At 37.6% G+C, this 21,885-nt stretch overlaps 1 protein-coding gene across 1 annotated transcript; it reads left to right on the top strand.

Moving 5' to 3' along the window:
• The first annotated feature begins 631 nt into the window (after positions 1-631).
• Positions 632-16,283, top strand: LOC143589624 (uncharacterized). The gene is made up of 4 exons (XM_077070339.1): positions 632-952; positions 14,562-14,879; positions 14,955-15,429; positions 15,661-16,283. The coding sequence occupies exons 1-4, from the start codon at positions 632-634 to the stop codon at positions 16,281-16,283; spliced, it is 1,737 nt and encodes a 578-aa protein (XP_076926454.1).
• The last annotated feature ends 5,602 nt before the right edge of the window (positions 16,284-21,885 follow it).

Consider the following 21,885-nt stretch of genomic DNA (forward strand, 5'->3'; position numbering starts at 1 on the left):
ACTGAGATGAGATCGGCTAATATAAGCCTTACGTCTGCCGAGATTAACAACAAGCTAGTCAACTCACTGCCACAGAACTGGGATCTAAATGTGGCTGTTATTAAGAAGACCAAGGATCTTGCTAGACTGACACTCTTTGAGGTGATGGCGATTATCAAGGCTAGTGATATGGACGACAAGCAGCGTGCAATCAATCATGCAAATACCTACAATACTGTTGGCTATAGCGTTGCCTCAAACAATGCTCTAGTTTCACAAGACAATTTCTCATTGTTCAAGTCGTCTTAGAGTCAACCAGCCTAATCGCAACAGTCTCAGCAGACCTTCTCCATGTTCAAGTCACCACAAAGTCAACCTACTCCACAACCTACACCAGCTGCTCCTGTTTTCTTTCTGCAACCGAATTTTGCACCGAAATCACAAACTTCTATAGCCACTTTCCAGCCAGTCTCTCACTCAAATTCCTGTTATTTCCAAGGAGACTCAAGAGAACATCGCTTTAATGGCATGTTTTATGAACTGCTATAATGCCTTTCTCGCTGGAGACCTGGTACAACCTGTTGTGGCGGTTGAGTTGGATCAGATACATCCTGATGATGTGGAGGAGATGGACATCTCTTGGCAAATCGCCATGGCTGTTTTTAGAGCCAAAAAGTTCACTAAAAGGACAGGCAGGAACAACTGGAATGTACCTGCAAATCAGAAAGTGGGATTTAACAAGAGCTCTTTGAGGTGCTACAACTGTCATGATCCGGGTCACTTTGCTCGTGAGTGTACAAATCCAGCAAAGGAAGGGAATAGAGAGAGGGCGATGATTCTGGTGAATGGTGGAAGAGAGGAGAATGTGGATAGTTCGAGTGTGGGCGAGCCTGGTTTGGTGGTTCAAAACTTCTCTTGGGAGGATCAGATGGCAGCACTGAACTTAAGTGATCAAGTTGCAAATTTTGCTAAGGTAGATGTTGAATAAGAGGAGAACGAAGCTGAGGAGCAGGTCAGGGATCTTCAGCATGCTTTCATGGTCTTCACCTCCACCAAATCCTCTGAGGTAAGTTCTGTTTTATGTTCTCAATCATGCGTTGATAAAGTAGTTATGTATAAATTTCACAGTAGCAACCTAATTAGAGAAATGGAGGGTGTTAAATATGAAAATTCAACACTTAAGAAACTTGAAAAATCTTTGAAAGACAAAATAGAGGCACAGCAACAAGATTTTTCTAAACTGTAATCGGATTTTGGTGTAAAGTGCTGTCACCATCTAGATGCTAAAAACAAAATTGCTGAACTAACCGCTGAGTTAGATGCATCGAAGTTGGAAATAGCAAAACTAACAAATAAATTCGAGAATGCTAAATTTAACTTTAAAAAATTTGATGTCACTAGCGCTGTTGTTGAGTCAATGATAGAAAATCAATTAAAATGGAAAGAAAATAAGGGTGTGGGTATTTAGTATAATTATTGTTATATGATAGAAAATCAATTAAAATGGAAAGAAAATAAGGGTGTGGGTATTGGATATAACGCGGTTCCTCCTCCATATAACAATAATTATACTAGTCTTCCTCTCACCAAGGAAGAAGAAGAACAGGAAAAGTGCTTGCAATATGGTAAGTGTCACACCCCGACTAGCACAATGCAGAAGCGTAAAATGGGAATGTAACAAACACCTCTGGTATCAACAACGTTGTTTATAAAGAAACATTACAAACTAATATTATATTACATTGATATATCTTAGTGTTCAAACTAGGATTTACAACAAAATACGTTCGTTAAAATATTCTATTCATACTAATAACCTTGCATCTATTCACATAGCATCGAGCATGTTCCACAATAGATAGCACGACACCACTTTATTCCAACTTTGGTAATCCTGAAAAGTAGTTTAAAACGGGTCAACTACTGGAGTTGGTGAGTTTCACGAGTTTCAAGAAAACAGTTATGATTATTCACAAGTTAACACTTGTAATCATGATATAAGTATGTATATAAATGATGTAATTATGCTAAGCTACAGTGAAGCCTTGACTGTATGTGCTGCGTGCATCCATTTCCCATTCTCAATCAACCACTGTGGCTCATCTTCCGCCCACAACATGCCCCGTTAGCTATGTCTAACACTATATAGCCTTTATATATAAATATGGTCATGTGCAAACGACGCTATGTGACACGGCAACCAGGCCGATTCCGTTTGGGTTTGTCAAACCAATAGTACTATTTACAAGCCACCGGCTCGAAGTTAATCACTGTGATCGCGGGGACTTTCATGTGTTAGCACTTAGATAATTCACATCATTATAGATTTCAGATATGTATACATAATCAAACATGCTTTTCACCCCAAAAGTTCATAAAAATGTTTAAAGAGTGGGGTAATGAAACTCACTGTTTAGTAGATAATCAGTAGCACGTCGGTTCGAGGTTTGTGTAACTTGTAATCACGGTTTCCTATTATCAATATTATAATAATATTAATATTTTAATATTATTATAATCTCAATACTACACTGGGCTGTATAACTAATCTGGGTATAGTTGGATTGCCCATAAAGTGGCAATAGGCTTAGATTGTGATGTTGTTCAATGTTTAATACTTAAAACCGAACTTGGCTTAGATTCCCGTTTTCCCAGCTGGGCCAAGTTGTTCGTTTACGCGTTCAGAAAACAGTTACGGGCAAATAAGCTTGGGTAAATGTATTGGTTAATAAAATGATTAAGTTATAAAGAATGATCACATATTGGGGTCCCGGATTAGCTACGGGACCCGTTTCCGTTTATTCAGTTTGATTTGAGAAGAAAACGCGCACGATCTATCCAGATTGTCCAGGTTTCTCATAGAAATGTTTGTTTTTACTTAATTAATCCAAAAATATGATTTTTGATCATTCTTGGCGTTTTGATATTTCCGCAGGTTCGTTAGTCGCGAATTTGCCGGTTTTTATAAAAACTGAATTTGTTTAATCTTCAAATTAGCATAATTAATTAACTGTTAATCATTAAATTATGAAAATTTAGCCACTTATCAATTAAAATATGTAGATTTTTATAAAAATATTTCTGGAATTATTTACTAAATTATTAATGTATTAAAATTCATTTTATCAGCTATATTTCGCCTCAAAATCGTCCGTTTATCCCAAACAATTTCCAAAAATTCCACAAAAATTCCTGAATACTCAAATTATGTCCCAAAACAACCTGTATCAATTCCAGAATGTAAAAAGCTCGTGCATTATTCTTTTCGACCCAAATTCGGCTATAAAAATTCACACGAACGCATATGCACAAAACACCCTTAGACTTCTCCAAATGATCCCAAAATTCATATGTGATCAAAATACATTGAATCTGAGTTCCCTGAAAAATTCATAATTTTTTAAGCATTTTAACTATTTTTCCCCATTAAACGTCCCAATTCGGTAATAAATTCGCCAAATATTCTTGGATGGTCGAAAAATTACCAAATTTTGACAGGGACTCAATGATGGTCGAAAAATATCAATACCTAACAATATGCACATCATAGCCTTAACATAAACAGCCCGTAAACGAGTGTTTTGGCATTACCTTAGCGGTTTTGGTTCCTTTCCGCCTTTCTAATCAAGTTTTTAAGATCTTGTGCTCCTATGTAGGCTAGATACAACTCCTATATCACAAACCAAGCAAGTTTCATCAATAGAACAGCCCTTTAACTTAGGGTTTTGGCTAGTACACAAAAACGAACTTTTGAACCGTAAAAATGCCGTTTCAACCCTCTAATATGTGTTTATGGCCAAAAAAGAATAATATTCTGATTCCTAATCATGTGTATGATGAAAACATGTTTTTGGACCATTTTTAGGATTTTTACATGATTAGGAATGATTTTTGGTAACCAAACTATGTTTATATGGAAATAAACTTGATTGAACATGCCTAAAAAAGATTAACTCATGAAATTACCTTTTTGTTTGAACTTTGTTGGAACAGTAGAGATGAAATGTTAAAGTTCTTGAAATGACTATGTAAAATATCTAATTTGGCTAAAGATAAGGAATACCAATTAGTAATAAAAAAAAGCGGGTAACGTAAGGGAATTAAGATGGGCCTCCCCTTGGCCCATTTAGCCCATTGTTCTTTGTTTAAATGTCCGTATGTGAAATGCCGAGTCCAAATTTATTTCGACTTCGGTTTTTGACGCGAAAAAAATATGCTGGGTACGACAAACAGTGCGAAAACGAGTGTTTTCCGGCTAGTTTTGTGTAAAATTATAAAAACATACTATATGTTTGTAAAAATCGAAAATATTTTCACGGACCGCTTAAAACATTTCAAATAAGTGTTTGGTAAGTCTTTTTTTTGGCTTAACGGATGATACAATGCTTGGTTTGTAGCTATCATTCGCGTTTAAATCTTTAGCGTGTAGTTAAACGAGCATGTTTTCGTTTAACTTGTTTGGTATCGAACTAAGGCCATATTACTAATATTTTAGCTTATATTAAACGTATCACTTATAGATGGTCCCCCGGGATATCTAGGTCATAACCCAACCCGTATCACTTGTTAATCGTTCGTTTGTTACGCAAAAAGCGTTTATTTGCTTAATCCGTAAATAAATACTAAGGTGTACCTTGTTTTGGCTCAAATGTCACAGTAAGTTACCTGTAACTAAAAAAGGTACGGATGGTTCAGACTTGACATCTGAATCAACCTCCGGGGCGAAAGATTCTAATGTGTTTACTTCATGTGCAGATGAAGTAATAGTTAAGGATTGGACCGATGAAGATGAGGACTCACCCATTAACTCTACTGTTTCTTTTACTTCACCTGCTTTGTCTGTCTTGAACAATGATGTTACTGATGTGTGTGTGGGCCCGGGTTTTAAGAGCAAAGACAATTGTTTGGATACTTTTTCTAAAACTTCAAAAGGTAGTGATTTGTCTCTTAATAAATCTGATTAGCTTAAAAGTCATAATAAATATTTGTCTCCTAATTTTGTGAGAGAAAAGGGTTTTTGTGATAATAAATGTGGTAGCTCAAATGCTAAGTCCAAAGATGGAAAACCAAGCTCACACAATAGAGCAAGACCAGGAATCGGCCACAATGAATTTTTCGTTAAAAGGCAAACTTGTTTCAACTGTGGCATTCCCGGTCACATTGCTAAAAATTGCTCTCGTCTCCCGTATGTTCCATACTATAAACGCCATCAGAGGACTGTGCCTCAAAATGCCTACATAAACTTTCATTCTTATAAAATGAGGTATTATAAAGCAAAGCCCTCAGACGGTAATTGGAAGAGAGACGAGGCTCACAGGTCAGGTTCTCATCAGACCATGTCTAGGCCCATTGTGACTCAAAAGTGGAAGGGAAACAGGGTCTTGATTCCAAGACCAAAGTGGGATCCAGAACCGAGTACGTTTAAAAGGGTAAAGTCAAACGTGTCTCCTGTCCACAGACCAGAGACTAAGTCAGCCAATTTTATAAATCACAAAGTTTTAAAGCCAAGATACAAATGGTTTCCTAAGTCTCCGGTAACAAAGTCCTTAGCGTCTTCTGATTCGATTTTTGATAATTATGATGATATGTCATGGTAACCTGTAACACGATTGACCAAGTCAGGTTTACCCAGAACTACAATGGACTTGGTACCCAAAACTAACTGATCTCGCACATCGTGCAGGAACAGCTATGGAGGAATATTATCAGACCTTGGTTTGTTGATAGTGGCTGTTCCAGGGACATGATGAGGGATATTTCCTAGCCGAGTGATATTCAAATCTTTAATGGTGGATGTGTTTCCTTTGCGGGAGGAGAGAAAGGGAAGATTACTGTCACACCCCGTTAAGAGATTTGCGGAAGCGTAAAGCGGAAATGTAACAGACACCTTTGATATCAACCACATTGTTTATAAAGAACAATACAAACTACTTTACAATATTTTACATTGATCTAACTTCATTTAGAACTAGGTGATACAAACTAAATCCAGACCGTTAAGCGGCTTTACTTCCTATTTGCACACTTGCATCAATTCACCCAGCATTGATCGCAAGTCAAACACGTAGCACATTGATTTTCTAATCCAATCCAGTACCTGAAAAACATGTTAAAACGGGTCAACTACAAATAGTTGGTGAGTTCCATGAGTTTCAAGAAAACAGTTATGAATATTCACAAGTTAACACTTGTAATCGTGATATAAGTATGTATGTATGTATAAAAATGATGTAATTATGCTAAGCTACAGTGAAGCCTTGACTGTTTGTGCTGTGTGCATCCATTTCCCACGCCAATCAACCACTGTGGCTCCCCTTCCGCCCACAACATGCCCCGGTAGCTATGTCTTAACACTACATAGCCTATATGTATAAATATGGTCATGTGCAAACGGCGCTATGTGACACGACAACCAGGCCAATTCCGTTTGGGTTTGTCAAACCAATAGTACTATTCACAAGCCACCGGCTCGAAGTTAATTACTATGATCGTGGGGACTTTCGTGTGTTAGCACTTAGATAATTCACATCATTACAAGTTTTAGATATGTATACGTAATCAAACATGCTTTTCACCCCAAAAGTTTGTGAAACTGTTTAAAGATAGGGGTCATGAAACTCACGGTTTAGAAGACAATCAGCACAGCGGTACAATGTATGTTCGAAGTTGTTTTGACTCGTTCACTAGTCCCTATAATGAATATTATAATAATATTAATATTTTAATATTATTATAATCGTTATACTAGACTGGGCTGTATAGCTAATCTGGGTATAGCTGTTACACCCAGAAAGTGTCAGTAGGTTTAGATTGTGATGTTGTTCAATGTCTAATACTTAAAACCGAACTTGGCTCAGTTTCCCCGTTTTCCCAGCTAGGCCAAGTTGTTCGTTTATGTGTTCAGAAAACATTTATAGAGAAGTCAGCTTGGGTAAATGTGTTGGTAGATAAAATGATTGAGTTATAAAGAAAGATCACACATTGGGGTTCTGGATTCGCTACGAGGCCCGTTTCCGTTTATTCAGTTTGATCTTAGGAGAAACGCGCACGATCTATCCAGATTGTCCAGGTTTCTCATAAAAAGGTTTGTTTTTACTTAATTAATCCAAAAATATGATTTTTGAGCACTCTTGGTGTTCTGATATTCCCGCAGGTTCGTTAATCACGAACTTGGCGGTTTTTATCATAATTGAATTTGTTTAATTTTCAATATAGCATAATTAATTATCCGTTAATCATTAAATTATGAAAATTTAGCCATTTATCAAATAAAATATGTTGATTGTTATAAAAATATTTCTAGAATTATTTACTGGTTTATTAATTTAAAAAAATTCATTTTACCTGCTATATTTAGCCTGAAAATCATCTGTTTATCCCAAACGATTTCAAAAAAATCCAAAAAAATTCATGGATGCTCAAATTATATTCCTAAACCATCTGTATCAATTCCAAAATGTAACAGCCTCGTTCAATATTCTTTTCAGGTAAAAAACGACTATAAAAACTCATATGAACGCAAATGCATAAAACTTACTTAGCCTTTTCCAAATGCTCCCAAATTTCATGTGTGATCAAAATATATCAAATATGAGTTCCCCAAAAATTTTCGTAATTTTTAAAGTATTTTAACTATTTTTCCCAAATAAACATCCCAATTAGGTAATAAATTCGCCAAATATTCTCGGATGGTCGAAAAATTACCAAATTTGAACAGGGACTCAACGATATGGTCTCTGATGTCCCTGAAAATTTTCATGACCTAACAATATGTAAATAAAAATCGAATCCTAAACATCCCGTATTCGACAAATTCAACGTTACCTTTGCGGTTTTCACCCGTTTTCGCTATCTTAATCCAATTTCCAGGTTCTCGTGCTCCTATATAAGCTAATTACAGGTCCTATATCACAAACCAAGCAAGTTTCATCAACATGGAAGCCCCTTAACTTAGGGTTTCGGCTAGGGTATAAAACCGAACTTTTAAACCGTAAAAACGCCGTTTAAACCCTTTAATCCGTGTTTATGGCCAAAAAAACTATCAAACCAGGTTCCTTACCATGTGTATGATCAAAACATGTTTATGAGCCATTTTTTGGATTTTTACATGGTTAGGAATGATTTTTGGTAATCAAACTATGTTTATTGATATTAAACTTGATTAAAACATGTTAAAAATGATGAAATTAGTGGAATTACCTAGGGTTTTCTTGAGGAATTTGAAGGACAGCAGAAAGATGAGTTTGTTCTGGAACATATTCATCCTAATATCTTAGCAATATATATAAAAAATTTTAGAGAAACAAATATTGTTTATGGGGGGGGGGGGTTGGCGGCCGCAACATATTGGGCCTCCCTCCTTGGCCCAAATGCAGCCCAAATTCTGGATTTCCAGGCCCAAACGCGAAATCCCGAGTCCAAATTTATTTCGGGTTTGTTTTTTTGGCGGGAAAACATATCGGGTACGACAAACAGCGCGAAAACGAGTGTTTTTCGGATATTTTTGTGTAAATTTATAAAAACATACTATACGTTTGTAAAATTCGAAAATATATTCACGGAACGCTTAAAACATTTCAAATAAGTTTTTGGTAAATCTTTTTAGGCTTAACGGATGATACAATGCTTGGTTTGTAACTATCTTTCGTTTACTCAAAAGGGTACTGTGAGTAATGCGGTTCTAAAGTTCGAAAATGTTAACTATGTTCCAGAATTGAAGCACAGTCTGCTTTGCGTGTCACAGATTTGTGATAAGGGTTTTCTGCTCACTTTACCAACAAGGAATGCTTGATTCTAAAACTTGGTATCATCATACCAGAGGAGTGGGTTCTGGTCAGATCTCAGAGAAAAGATAGTGCCAACCTAATTGACATGAACAAGAACGTTCCCGACGAAATTACATGCTTGCTTTCTAAAGTGTCGGAACATAATGCCATGCTTTGGCATCGCCGCCTTGGTCATGCCCTCGGGCAAGTTGTAAACCATATATAATTGTTATAATGCGTATTTGGATAGATAAGGATAGTATGGTATTGATGTTTATAGCACCTTTTTGATACTCTATGCAAGCATCTAATAGTGCATGCTATGCTGATATGGAGGACAACTTTGGCCTTCAGTTACAATCTTGACCCTTACAGGGTTAAAATTTCTTGTCACTTGGTGTCAACTTTTGATATATACATACTGACAATGGCCGTTGTTCGGCTAAATCGATATGCTATCCTTGATATATAGACACATGGACAGAGATGAGTGATACATATGTGCTATTTGAAATGCCTGATTACTTGCTAATGTGATTCCTTTTGTGATGAGTTGTGTACGAACTATTATTAGTTACGGTATAAGTGGTTATCATTAAAGAATGACCCCGGAGAAAACAAGCATACTATTTGAGGTAGTGGTGGTCGAGATGATTGATCGGCAACTGCAGATAGTAACTTTGACAATAGCATCATGACTCGCTGCTGGCATTAACACAATAATGAATACAAATCAACTATCAAACACTAATACGGTCGCGAATACTATTTTGCCGCCCAATACTAATACAGTTGAAAATGTTATACTCCCAATCAATACTAACATTGTCACAAATGATACTCCCCAACTGAACACTAATGCTACTACCAATACTAATAATTTCCCTCACTAAATGCCATTGACAACAAAAATATCTTACCGAACATGAATACTGGTCGTAATAACCGTGATCCTTCACGACGAGAATATTCGTTTAAACAATCTATGTCATACAAACCTGTAAATTTTAGTGGTACTAAAAGATCTTATGGTGTAGTAAAATGAATCGAAGCAATTGGACCTATTATCAGTACCAGTAGTGCCCATCAAATTGCGCAGTTGAGTATGCCACTTGTACATTTCTTGACCACGCCCTTACGTGGTAGAAAACGATGATACGAACTTGGGAACAAAAAGTAATCAACCACATGACTTGGGCAAGACTTAAAACCGTTATATTGAAACATTTTCATCCAAGGATGAAACCTAAAAATTTGAACACGAACTCGAGAAATTGAATATGAAAAGTGCGGACAAATTGGAATACATAAAATGTGTTAACAATCTGGCTCGAATGGTGCCATGGTTAGTAGCCCAGAAATAAGGACTTTAGTTAATCCAGTTAACTACCAAACCTTTGAGAATGCCGTGACACAAGCCGGTGTGGTAGCTTTTGATTTGGTTAGAAATAGTTTGTTTGGCATGCCCGGGGAAGCATTTAGTACAAAGCGAACCAATCGTGAAACAGGGGTACAAGAGATACAACCAACTAAACATGCTTGCCCTACAACTTAAACCGATACTATGATCAGCTTTAGGTCCGAACGAATAATATACAATGAACTTTCGTCAAAGTGTGGGAAGTGTAATTATTATTATATAAGAGAATGTCAAACAAAGGCATGTCATAAAAGCGGGAAAGTTGTACACTATGCCCGTAACTATAGAACTATTATGAATATTATAAACCAACCAACCCAACTTTAGTAATCACAACTACCTCGACCCTAACCGATCTAACAACAACCAACTCACCAAAACCAACCCATAATAAGCCGTTATGCTTGCTATGAGTGTGGCAGTAATGGGCACGTCAAGAAAGACTGCCCTAGTTTGAATCGAGTTACAATGAGAAGACAAAATCAAGAACCAGCATCGATGTCTATCCCGACTAGAGGTCGCGTATTGTGATTAAAATCAGATAAAGTAAGCGCAGTAACGGGTACACTTTGAGCCTAATATGCTTTATTTATTTAATACGGGCACTGATAGATGTCTCGTTCTTACAAATTCTTACTTTGGAAAAAAATATACCGACTAGTGAAGTAACAAATCCTTAGACTATAAAAACCACTAAAGGTAAGACTATAAATATTAACCATACTATCCGAAAAACAGCCCTCTCAATCTAAATGACTAACTATTTCCTCTCGATGTACTCTCGGTAGAAGTGAGGAGTTTTTATGTAATAGTCAGTATGGACTAGTTAATTGAGTTCAAAAAGGACCGAGATTATGAATGAAGGTGAAACAAAGTAATAGCATATACCCCTCAATGACTAAACACGGATGAGAAGAACTATGTTATCTGTAACCGAAAATATGGAACGATTGCTTTTTACCCGAGATCTGGAGGTATTACTTGTATACTACTAACAATACAAGTTACACAACCGTAAAGACTTACGAGTTATAAGTAATCAAAACAGGTTAATAAGAGGCAATGGAGATTAAGTGGAATTGCTAAACAATTATAATTGTGAAGACCGAAGAAGTTCCTTACTAAATAACCGAAACTTGAACTTCAAGCTTTTATAGTCTCAATAACCGGGTGATGAATGAAGAAAAGTCAGTTCAGATGTTCTGTTAAGACCAAGTACTAGGGAAAAGTGTAAAAATGGAAGGGAATTGTGTGGATGAACTGGTTTGAAAAAGGGTATAGTCACATGTGTTGTAAAGATGTACCCTATATTAAGTTAAGGTGGAATACCAAAAACCTTCGAGAACGCTACAATAGCTTGAAATACCCCAATGGAGGGGGAAAACGAATTACAATGGACCTCTTAACACATATCCTTAAAACATCCCGAGAAAGCAATGCAAGCTGAATGATAGTTCACTTGCTAATCCATTCCGAATATCTTCTTTGATTTGTAACAATTACTCAACTGAAAAACTCACCTTAACAAAATCTTATCCTTGGTGAGTTGTGCATGAAACTTTAGATCCCTAATTGTCATGAACGCGGTCTGTAGTCCTCTAACAAACGATCAAACCAAATAAACTATTCAAACGTTAGAGGAAAGTGAGACCGGTAATTTCGATCCTCATATATTAACAGTCATTGTAATATTATGCAAGAGCCTATATATTTTATTATGCGAGTAAGAATGTAAACCGCCACCTCATTCAATTGAAATTTGGTGACCCCCAAAACACAAAATCCGAATTGATTTCAGAAACCATAGATAAAGCTCGTAGTATTAAAAACAGATTGACAGTCGCTTGAGGCTAACCATAGTACTATATCGATATATGCGAGAAGATGACGATTCTTGAAGGGTGTTAGTTGAGTTAAAGAAGCGGACGAGTTAACTTAAAAATACATGGAACTGTACAAAATTTGCCTCGAAGGTTAACCCCGTAACGTATTAAACAAAATTATCTCATTCCCGATATTTTATATATATCGAATCAGAATGAGTGCCTTACTAACAGGATGAAATTAGTACCACTTGGAAACTTGTACACAACTAAACGCTATAATGGAACCCGTGATGTCAGGCCCGTGAATCGGGTGAAACCTTCTAAAAGGTTGACAAGAACACACCGACTCGAAAACCCAAAAGACCTGTTGAATATCCCGGCGGAATCAGGATATCCAACGAGTGGGAACGAAAGAGTGTGAATAATAAACACAAAACAGTAATAGATAATCAATAAATGCTCATTCAAAGACAAAGATTCACTGTATTAAATACATCATTAATGGAACAGTGAAAGGAATCTCTAGGGTTTCATGTGACGGTGGCGGCGTCTGTACGAAGAAAACAAAGGAATATTCTTTGGAATGTTTTTCGTATTCAGTGTGTGCTAGCCTGTTATCCGTCTGGAAATCCGTGTCCTAAAAGGTATCCTAGGACCCCTATTTATAGACCCTAACATTGCTTCTAGAAGTTCCTAATCATTACATAATGAAATACAAAATAATACAAGTGTTGAGTCCTCGAGCAAGATAACAATCTTGCTCGAGCAAGCTCACTATGCTAGGTATGCCCGATGTGTGTCCTCAAGCATACTTTACTTAGAATATCTTCAGTGAAGATATTCCCTTCCAGCAGACTTCATTCTTCTTGACTGGTCCATGCTTTGTTCGAACTAGTCCATCGAGCAAGCTCATTCTTCTTGATGTCTTCAGCTTTTCTTATTCAGCAATCTTTATCATGCTCGAATGTAAATCTTGCTCGGGAACTGAACTGTGCTCGAAGTCCTTGCTTTGATCACGTGACATCTTCTTATTGCATCCATGCTTGTCCCCATGTACTCAATCATCCTTTGCTCATAAGACTTGGTTAAAACTTGTATGATCAAGCTGTTTGCTCGATTGGCAATCCATGCTCGATAGAAGAATACTCTTGCTCGTAGAAGTGTAGCTTGCTCGAAGCCTTAACACTTAGAAGAATCAACCATTTAAGGTTCTGAAGACCTTGCTCGAAGTAGTAAAAAACTATGCTCGATTGTCTAGGGTTGGTCGAAGTCCATACTTAGCCGTTTTCTAAGGAGGTTGAGAAGATGCCAATCTTCCTTATCAAAAATCCGACCAAACAATCTCCCCCAAGATTGGAACAAGCTCAGATGCACCAAAACATACCTGCATAGAGTTACACATGTATCAGACATCAAAAAATATATCATTTGAGAACATGTCATTTCATTACATAAGTAGGAATTCTGCCCCTAGGGCATTAAAAATTAAAGTTCTTTTACATCAAATACAAATTAAACAAAAATACAAAGATAAACAAAAAAAAATTAATTCTCTTTGAGCTCCATTCTGCTATCTTCTTCTCGGTCTCTTTGCATCGACAATTTCTTTCATTTTCTTCACGTAGGCTGCTTTCTGTTTAATCATGTCTAGAATTACGGAATCAGAGGAGTCAAACGGAAATTTGGAAGTGAGCAAGTCCTGAAGGTCCTGTGGATGCATAAACTTGAGATCTTCATCTTGTCTTATCACTGCATTGGGAATTCCAGACTCATTTCTCAAAGTGATTGAATCATTATGCTGATTGTACGTTATGTATGTGATTCTCCCAAATTGTTGTACCATAGAGTTTGGTTCCTGCATCACTTCCCTCATCGCCAAGCACTCCTTTAAGGTCTTCCTTTTATGGTGTGAGTTGCTTGCTTCAGACTTTCGTTTCTTGGAATTGAAGAGGGAGAGCTCAGATGTGTGTACTTCGTTTATCCTCCTGTTCCTCTTCTCCCTTTCTGTCTGACTTCTTGATATAACGCTAAATATATATTAATCCCTTGTAAATTTTAACTAATATTTTAATCGTTTATGTTCGGTTTTTACTAGGATTTGTATACTACTAACATATTTGAATAATGTACGTTTTGGGTTTTAATTTCGGTGAAAAGAGGGCGAAAAACGAGCAAAAACAAGCCGAACCGGAGATCTGACGCATCAGGAAACGAACCGGACCGAACCAGGATTGAACCGGACCATACGAGGTGGACCAGCCCCTCCAGGCCGGTGCGGCCAAGGAGAAGAGGCTCGTCGCGTGGCGCGGCGGGTGGTGGCGGTGTCCGGATTTCCAGAATGTTCCTGTTTAAACCGTCTTAACCTATTTTTGGACCCCTGTTGCCTATATAAAGACCCTTAAACTCACCATTAATTATACCTTGAAGTCCAGACGAATTTTGTGAGTTCCGAGGAGTCCGAGGCGAGTTTTCGGCAGCTTTGGAGTCGAGGAATCAGCCGGCAAAGTGCTTAATATTCAAGGACGAAGACTCTGGTTTTTATCGCCTTTATTCTTCTTCCGTTCTTATCAGTTCCATGGCCGTGAAGATGAAGATGCACCGGCACACATCAACCATCTTACTCGTGTGTTCAAAACGTTCAATTTGCAAGGTGCTAACCGGGATGCGATCTTCCTTCACTTGTTCCCGTTTACACTCTCAGATCGTGCCGCCACTTGGCTCGATTCGCAACCTGCTGGAACATTCACCACATGGGAGGCGCTTCGCAATGCATTCCTCAAGAAGTACTTCCCACCTGCTAAGGCCTCTCGACTCCGTGATCAAATCCACACCTTCCACATGGAGCCGGATGAACCGTATTACCAAGCTTGGAAACGTTTTCAGAATCTGGTTTCCTGTTGTTCACAACATGGGCTCACACCTTGGGCCCTTGTTGAGAAGTTTTAAAATGGGCTTACTTATGAGGCTCAAGCAAGGTTTGACACAGCTGCTGGGGGAAATCTGATAGACAAGAAGAATGTGACTGAGTGTAACGAGCTGTTTGAAAGTTTCGCACAGTCTGAGTACGCGAAGAAGCCACGAGGTGGGAATTCCAATCCCGCCACCAGTACACCCTCATCTACTCGAGGGGTACACCAAGTTAATCTGGACACTGGTATGGCTGCTGCTTTAGAGAATCTCACCCAAGAGATAAAAGAGTTAAGGGCTAAGGTGAATAAGTGCGAGATGTGTAGAGGTGGTCATGGTACGCTGAATTGCCCGTTGATGAATAATCAAAATGTTGAGTATGTAGCTGGTCAGAACAGGTTCCCTAATGCTTACAACAACAACAATCAGAACTGGAACAGCTACAAGAATCAGAATCAAGGTCAAGATAACTCAAATTGGCGTCCTGCCGGTGGGCCACCTGGTTTCCAAGCTCCCTATAACCGAAATCAGGGTTAGTATAATAGTGGAAGTTCTAATGAGCAAAGTTCGGGTAATGGGAAAGATTCAAGTGGTGGTATGGGAAGATTGGAAGAAATAATGCAGCAAATCCTTAATAGAGATCAAGTCACTCAAAAGACCCTTGCCGATCATGATCTGCTTTTGAAGAATCACCAATCAGTTATGCTCGACATGCAAAGGACCATTGATGATATAGCCCGACGTTTAAATTAAAGACCCCCAGGTCAGTTTTCAGGATCTATTAAACAGAATCCGTCCTCTCAAATAAATGCCATTTCTGCTCGTAGTGGTAGGGTTTTAGGTCCAGAAAGAGAGATTGAGGTAGAAGAGAGTGAGGAGTTAGTTGATGAGGATATAGTGATGGAGACTCCTGGGAGGGTGCAACCTAGGTTAGACCCAGCAAGTACCGCACCTACCAGTGAGTCTATAGTTAGAGGGAGTGAGGAAAATAAACCGAGAGATGTTAGGCCTTCACCGCTTATAGATCATTCTCGTTTGTCGTATCCAGCCCGTGCTAAGAATCAGAAATTTCGTAGAGAATATGGGAACTTTTTAGATATGTTTAGGCAGCTTAGGATTAATCTTCCGTTTATCGAGGCCCTCCAGCATATGCCGAAATATGCCAAGTTCTTGAAAGATATTCTTAAGCGAAAGGAATGTCTGGAGGAGCTTTCGACTGTTCCACTGAACCGAGAGTGTTCGGCAGTAGTTCTCAATAAGGTACCCGAAAAGTTACCCGATCCCGGTGTTTTTATTGTTCCTTGTTTGTTTGGTAGGGATACCTCTTGTCAAGCCTTAGCGGACCTAGGAGCTAGCATAAACTTAATGCCATATTCGTTGTTTTAGAAGCTATGCCTAGGAGAACTTACACCCACCCGCATGACCTTGTCTTTAGCTGACCGTTCGGTGAAGTACCCTAGGGGAATCATAGAAAACTTGCTATTGAAAGTCGATGGTTTAGTCTTCCCCGTAGATTTTGTGGTTTTAGATATGGACGCCGATGAGAGAGTTCCTATTATTTTAGGTCGTCCATTTTTGCGTACTTCTAGGGCACTCGTTGATATATAAAGATCACCGTTAGAGCCGGCGATGATAGTGTCACTTATATTGCTAAAACCATGAGACACCCGAGTGGTCAAGACGGTCTCATTGATCCATGTCATCCCATTTATGCAATTGAGTCTGTTATTCCTGGAATGGATCCACATCTTGAGCACCCCCGTTCTGTCAGAGTTTGTTTGGAGGAGGAGAGAGAAGTCGTGAGTTCTCGAGAGTCGATGGAGTTTGATAGAGAGAGAGGCGGTGGAAAGCGGAAGTTTGTGGAGTTTGGAGGAGTTGGAGATAAGAGGAATATGATTGAAGATGAATGGTCGTATCGTGATGCAGTTTCTTGGAGGACCATGGAGTTTGACCGTAGTTGAGGAATTTCCACTTGGGCAGCTGATTAGATCACATAGGAGAGTGTCTTGAGTGAATACTCAAGTGTAGAGTTTGTATTAATTATTCCATTTTTGATTCTTGTCGCGTCACTAACGTAGATTTTTGTAGTTCTTCTTTATTTTTGTTTTTAAGTTTTGCAGGTTTTGAGTTAAAAAATTGACCCCCATGGAAGTTTAATGCAAAATTCAAGTGTAGGGATGGAGCAGCAGGAGCCGTATACTTTTATTTATCTATTTGCTGCTATTATTTATATTATATGTTGTTTTTGGTTGGTTGGTCCGGTTCCATACTTTGAATGATTTATATCTATCGAGGTTGATAAGATGAGTTTTAGATATTGTTTTTGTTGCAGCTTCCATTCGTATACGAGAGAAAAATTTGATACTGGTTGTGGAGCACGTTCGGAGATGGAGGGCAGCTTTGGAAAAAGACTTTGGCATCATATCGTCATTCGCATATTACCAGCTAAGTCTTTTCTATTATTTATCTTGCTTGTTTGTTTTTTATTTTTGCTTTTATTTTTTTAGGTTATTAGTTTTTTGTATTCTGATTTATTTTATCTTTTTGTCCTTATCCTTGCATTGAGGACAATGCAACATTTAAGTGTGGGGATAGGACATTTGAGTCGTCGTTAATTTTCATTTAAAAAAAAAATTGAAAAATGTCGCTTGATTTTGTTTCTTTTTACACTTAAATGGGAGATGAGGATACTTATCGGGAATCGGTTTTTCAAACTACTAATAATATGAGATAATAGAAAAGAAGGCGTACTTAACTTGGGATGTGTCGGTAGGCCCAACTAGTCTTGAAAGGTTTTCCATTGCATATTCTTAATAAACCTAATTAAATCTTAGATTTTGTGGGTTCTCATCCTAGGGGGGACAGTGAAGCTGAAATTCGATAAGGTATAGAGAGTATTACCATAAGCTGATTACCCTAAGGTGGTGAGAATTGAATGCAGTTTAAAATTAGCACGCCACTCCTTTTTATGAAAATAAATAATGAGTGGAGGCGCCCGCAAATGTCCAATTTTTATACGAGCTTAGAATTTAGTTATATATTTTTAGGTAAAAGATGCCTAAGTACACAATAAAAAATAAAAAAATAAAAAAATTAAATATAAATATTCCAAAAGTTGATCTGAAAAAGAAAAAGTGAGAAGAGCAAAGTAATGAAAAATGCTAAAGAAGCATTCTCAAAAATAGAAAAAGAGGCCAAAAGGCACATACTAGACGAGACTGAGAGTTTACGTGTTACCAAGGGGATGGCGACTCTGAGGATACACTATTAGGACTCGAAAGTTTCTAGTCAATAAATATTTTCTTAGGGAATATATAGGACAAAGTCCAATAATATTTAGGGCATGCTCGTACGACCTCACTTGACCTATCATCCATTAATTCCATCTAAGTGCATTTTCTTCTTACCATTAAGGGGTTGTTATCTTACGGTGATATGTTGAACCAGTTTGCTTCAACTCGATTATTTTTAATTGTCTTTACTATGCTTGAGATAGGGTAGGTGGATCTTTACTCCAAAGGTGTGAGACCCATAGGTTTTTGATATCACATGAACTTAAATACTTAATGTGCGTGGGGGCTTGATAGGCTGGTGGCTGGGTTTAGTGGACAACAATATCGACAATCGCGGTTTTTACGTTTATCTGAGCTTTAAAGATAACCTTATATGTTTTTAAAACTGTATTTCTCTGATTCTGATCCCATTGCAATGAGACTTTTTCAGGGACGAAAAAGAGATAAGTGTGGGGATATTTGATATAACGCTAAATATATATTAATCCATTGTATATTTTAATTAATATTTTAATCGTTTATGTTCAGTTTTTATTAGGATTTGTATACTACTAACTTATTTGAATAATGTAGGTTTTGGGTTTTAATTCCTGTGAAAAGAGGGTGAAAAACGAGCAAAAACAAGCCGAACCGGAGAACCGACGCATCAGGAAATGAACCGGACCGTACCAGGATTGAACCGGACCAGACGAGGTGGACCAGCCCCCCTGGCCAGTGCGCCGCGCGGCCAAGGGGAAGAGGCTTGTCGCGCGGCGCGGCGGGTGGTGGCGGTGTCCGGATTTCCAGAATGTTCCTGTTTAAACCGTCTTAACCTATTTTTGGACCCATGTTGCCTATATAAAGACCCTTAAACTCACCATTAATTATACCTTGAAGTCCAGACGAATTTGGTGAGTTCCAAGGAGTCCGAGGCGAGTTTCCGCAGCTTTGGAGTCGAGGAATCAGCCGACGAAGTGCTTAATATTCAAGGACGAAGACTCCGGGTTTTATCGCCTTTATTTTTGGACCCCTGTTGCATATATAAAGACCCCTAAACTCACCATTAATTATACCTTTATTTATTCTCGCTATGATTTCGTCTATTATTTTTTTGTTTGTTTTTGAGATGCTAGGCTAAACATTACAGACTGCCTAGGCTTATGATGAACCTACTTTAACGTTTTGTTTTGCTTTGAGATTTTTTTGCGTTATGGTTTTTATGGTTTAGTAAAAGGTTTACTTATATTAAATTGATGCGTATGGATATTTAGGATTGTTTGATTAATTGTTATTATTCCATAGTTGCCTTGATTATTGTTTGTCATTATGATATGTTGCTATCAGGTCAATTACTTTGTGTTTTTGATTATTTTGTGATTGATTTCGAATAAGATCATTGGAATAATATTAATTAATTAAATAAACCTAAGTGTGCTGCTAACCTAAATAGCTGTAAGGTGCTAGGTTATTGATAGATCTTTATTATTTGATCTTGCTAGATTTAGTTCTTCGTAAGGAGTCCGTCTAGGTTTGATTATTTAATTATTGTCTATTGAGTCAATTGAATATATTAGACTGCCTTTGATTACCACGCTGTAAGGTAGGATTTCGTATAAAGGAACTAAATTATAAACAATTGGGTGACCGTAAGCGAACTTGATTTTTAATACTGGTGTGCGTTAAAACTTGTTAGAAATCCATAGGTTTTCTCTTGAGAAGGGTCAGGGGTCCTATTTGGTTTTTCTTTTAAGTGTCTATTTTACGATCCCAGTCCATAACTAAATATTTTCCCGAGTCAATTCATTACCGAAATTTAGGGGAGTCTAGCCTAGGTATTTTTCTCATCATCATCTTATTTTCATAACAAACTTTGTTTTCATTTAATTTACTTGTTTTCTTAATTAGTTTTAATTATAGTATTAATTTAGTATTTTAAATGAAAACCCCCTAAAACAAATATAAATAATAAGTCGTGTTTTGTAGTCGAGTCTAATTAGTTAGTAAATGTAATTTAAAGAGTCTCATGGGTTCGATATCCGGACTTACTTAGCTGTACTAGAGTCGACCGGTTCACTTGCCGGTTAGTAGTTTAGTTAACGTTAAGAGTTTAGAATTTATTACTTAGTGTCTAGATTTGAGTGTTTTATATAACTACTTTTAGCATATCACTTCTGATCTCTCTCTTCTTTTGCTGCAAGAATGGGAATCCCCTTTTTGCTTGTTTTTTTATGAATTTCGAGAGATCATTTCTTTCGAGAGATCATTTTTGATTTGAGTGTCATACAAAGTCAATTCAGCCGTCATGGTCAATTGTTCTTTTGTGAAATTTCTCAAATCATCCCTAAAGATGATGAGATGTTCTTCCTTATCTTCAGTAATGACTCTCAAGGTCTTTGATCGTTTATCAAAGAAGAGATATTTGAGCAGATTCAGATTTCTTGGTTGTACAGGCCTCACACTCTCAGACCTTGGGGTTCTACTCATGCTCCCTTGCTGAGTTGTGTTTGCCTTATCCAGCCCTTCCTCCACATACCATCTCTTGATAGTCTAATCAGTTTGTGAAATCAATCTTCCCATACCAACTCCCTTCCTGTGTAGAGCACCCATCATTTCCGCCCTCATTAATTCATCCTTCTTTCTTCTTTCCTCCTCCAACTTTCTTTCTGTCTCCATGTACATTCTCTGCTCCCTTTTGTATAACTCCAGTAGTTGAACATGGGGCATTCTATTAAATTCTTTTTCGGACATGCCCTTATTCATTACTAGCTCCTTTAAAGTTTGGACTCTCTGAGGGTCTTTAAACCATTCTTTGCCTCAGTTTCTTTCTTCTCAGATTCAACTCTCTCCTTTTCTTTCTGCTCAATTTCCCTTTTCTCTCTTTCAAGATTTGCAGCTGTCTGTTTTCTTGCATGAGAGTCTTTCACGTTTTGCACTTTCTTCTTTAATTCCTCTAGAGTGAGTTTGATTAATGACTCATACTCAAAACCATGAATTTGAAGGAATTGAATATAATGTTTCCTTTTCATGGATTCATAGTCCTTGTCCTCATTTGACTTTCTTCTTTTGTTCACTTCCTCTACCATGTTTTCCATGTCATCTACAAGAAACATTTTGTACAATTTATCAATGGAGTCAAAGGATTGTAAATTTAAAAATGCCGGCTTATACCCAACCTTTATTAGAAATTCTCTTCGTATATCCCTTTGTCTCCAACCTTCTGCTTCTTTGGCCATTTGTTCTTTTGTCAGTCTTTAAAGATACTTTTCATCATATTCAAGATTTATCAGGTAAACTCTATCTTCATTTTCCTTTTCAGTGTCCATTAAACCCTCCTCATCTTCATTCTCATCATCTAAATCAACAGTTTCTTCAAGATCATGGAGAGCCTCAATCATAGGTTCTTCACTTCTTTCCGATTGAGCTCTCCTTATTTCTTCCAGTTTTTCCAGTCGCAATTTGTACACCATTTTCTTCACTGATTTTTATCTCTTGGACTTTGGTGTTTCTATTTCAGCTGTGTCTTTTCTTTTCAATTTTGTTTGAGATGGATTAGGAGTGTTAGGCTGATGTGTTTCAACTTCTGGTCCTTCCAGTATAATCTCCTCATCAACTGACTCTGAGGACATAGATTCTTCCGATCCATAGTTATCCTTATCACCAACTTCTTCTATGATAGGTTCAGATGTGTTTGTTAGCAAGAATTGGATTTTCTCCCA

This window comes from Bidens hawaiensis, unplaced genomic scaffold, assembly GCF_021521415.1.
Source record: "Bidens hawaiensis isolate Kalapana, Puna unplaced genomic scaffold, B.hawaiensis_p1.1 tig00001597_1, whole genome shotgun sequence".
NCBI classification, from domain to species: domain Eukaryota; kingdom Viridiplantae; phylum Streptophyta; class Magnoliopsida; order Asterales; family Asteraceae; genus Bidens; species Bidens hawaiensis.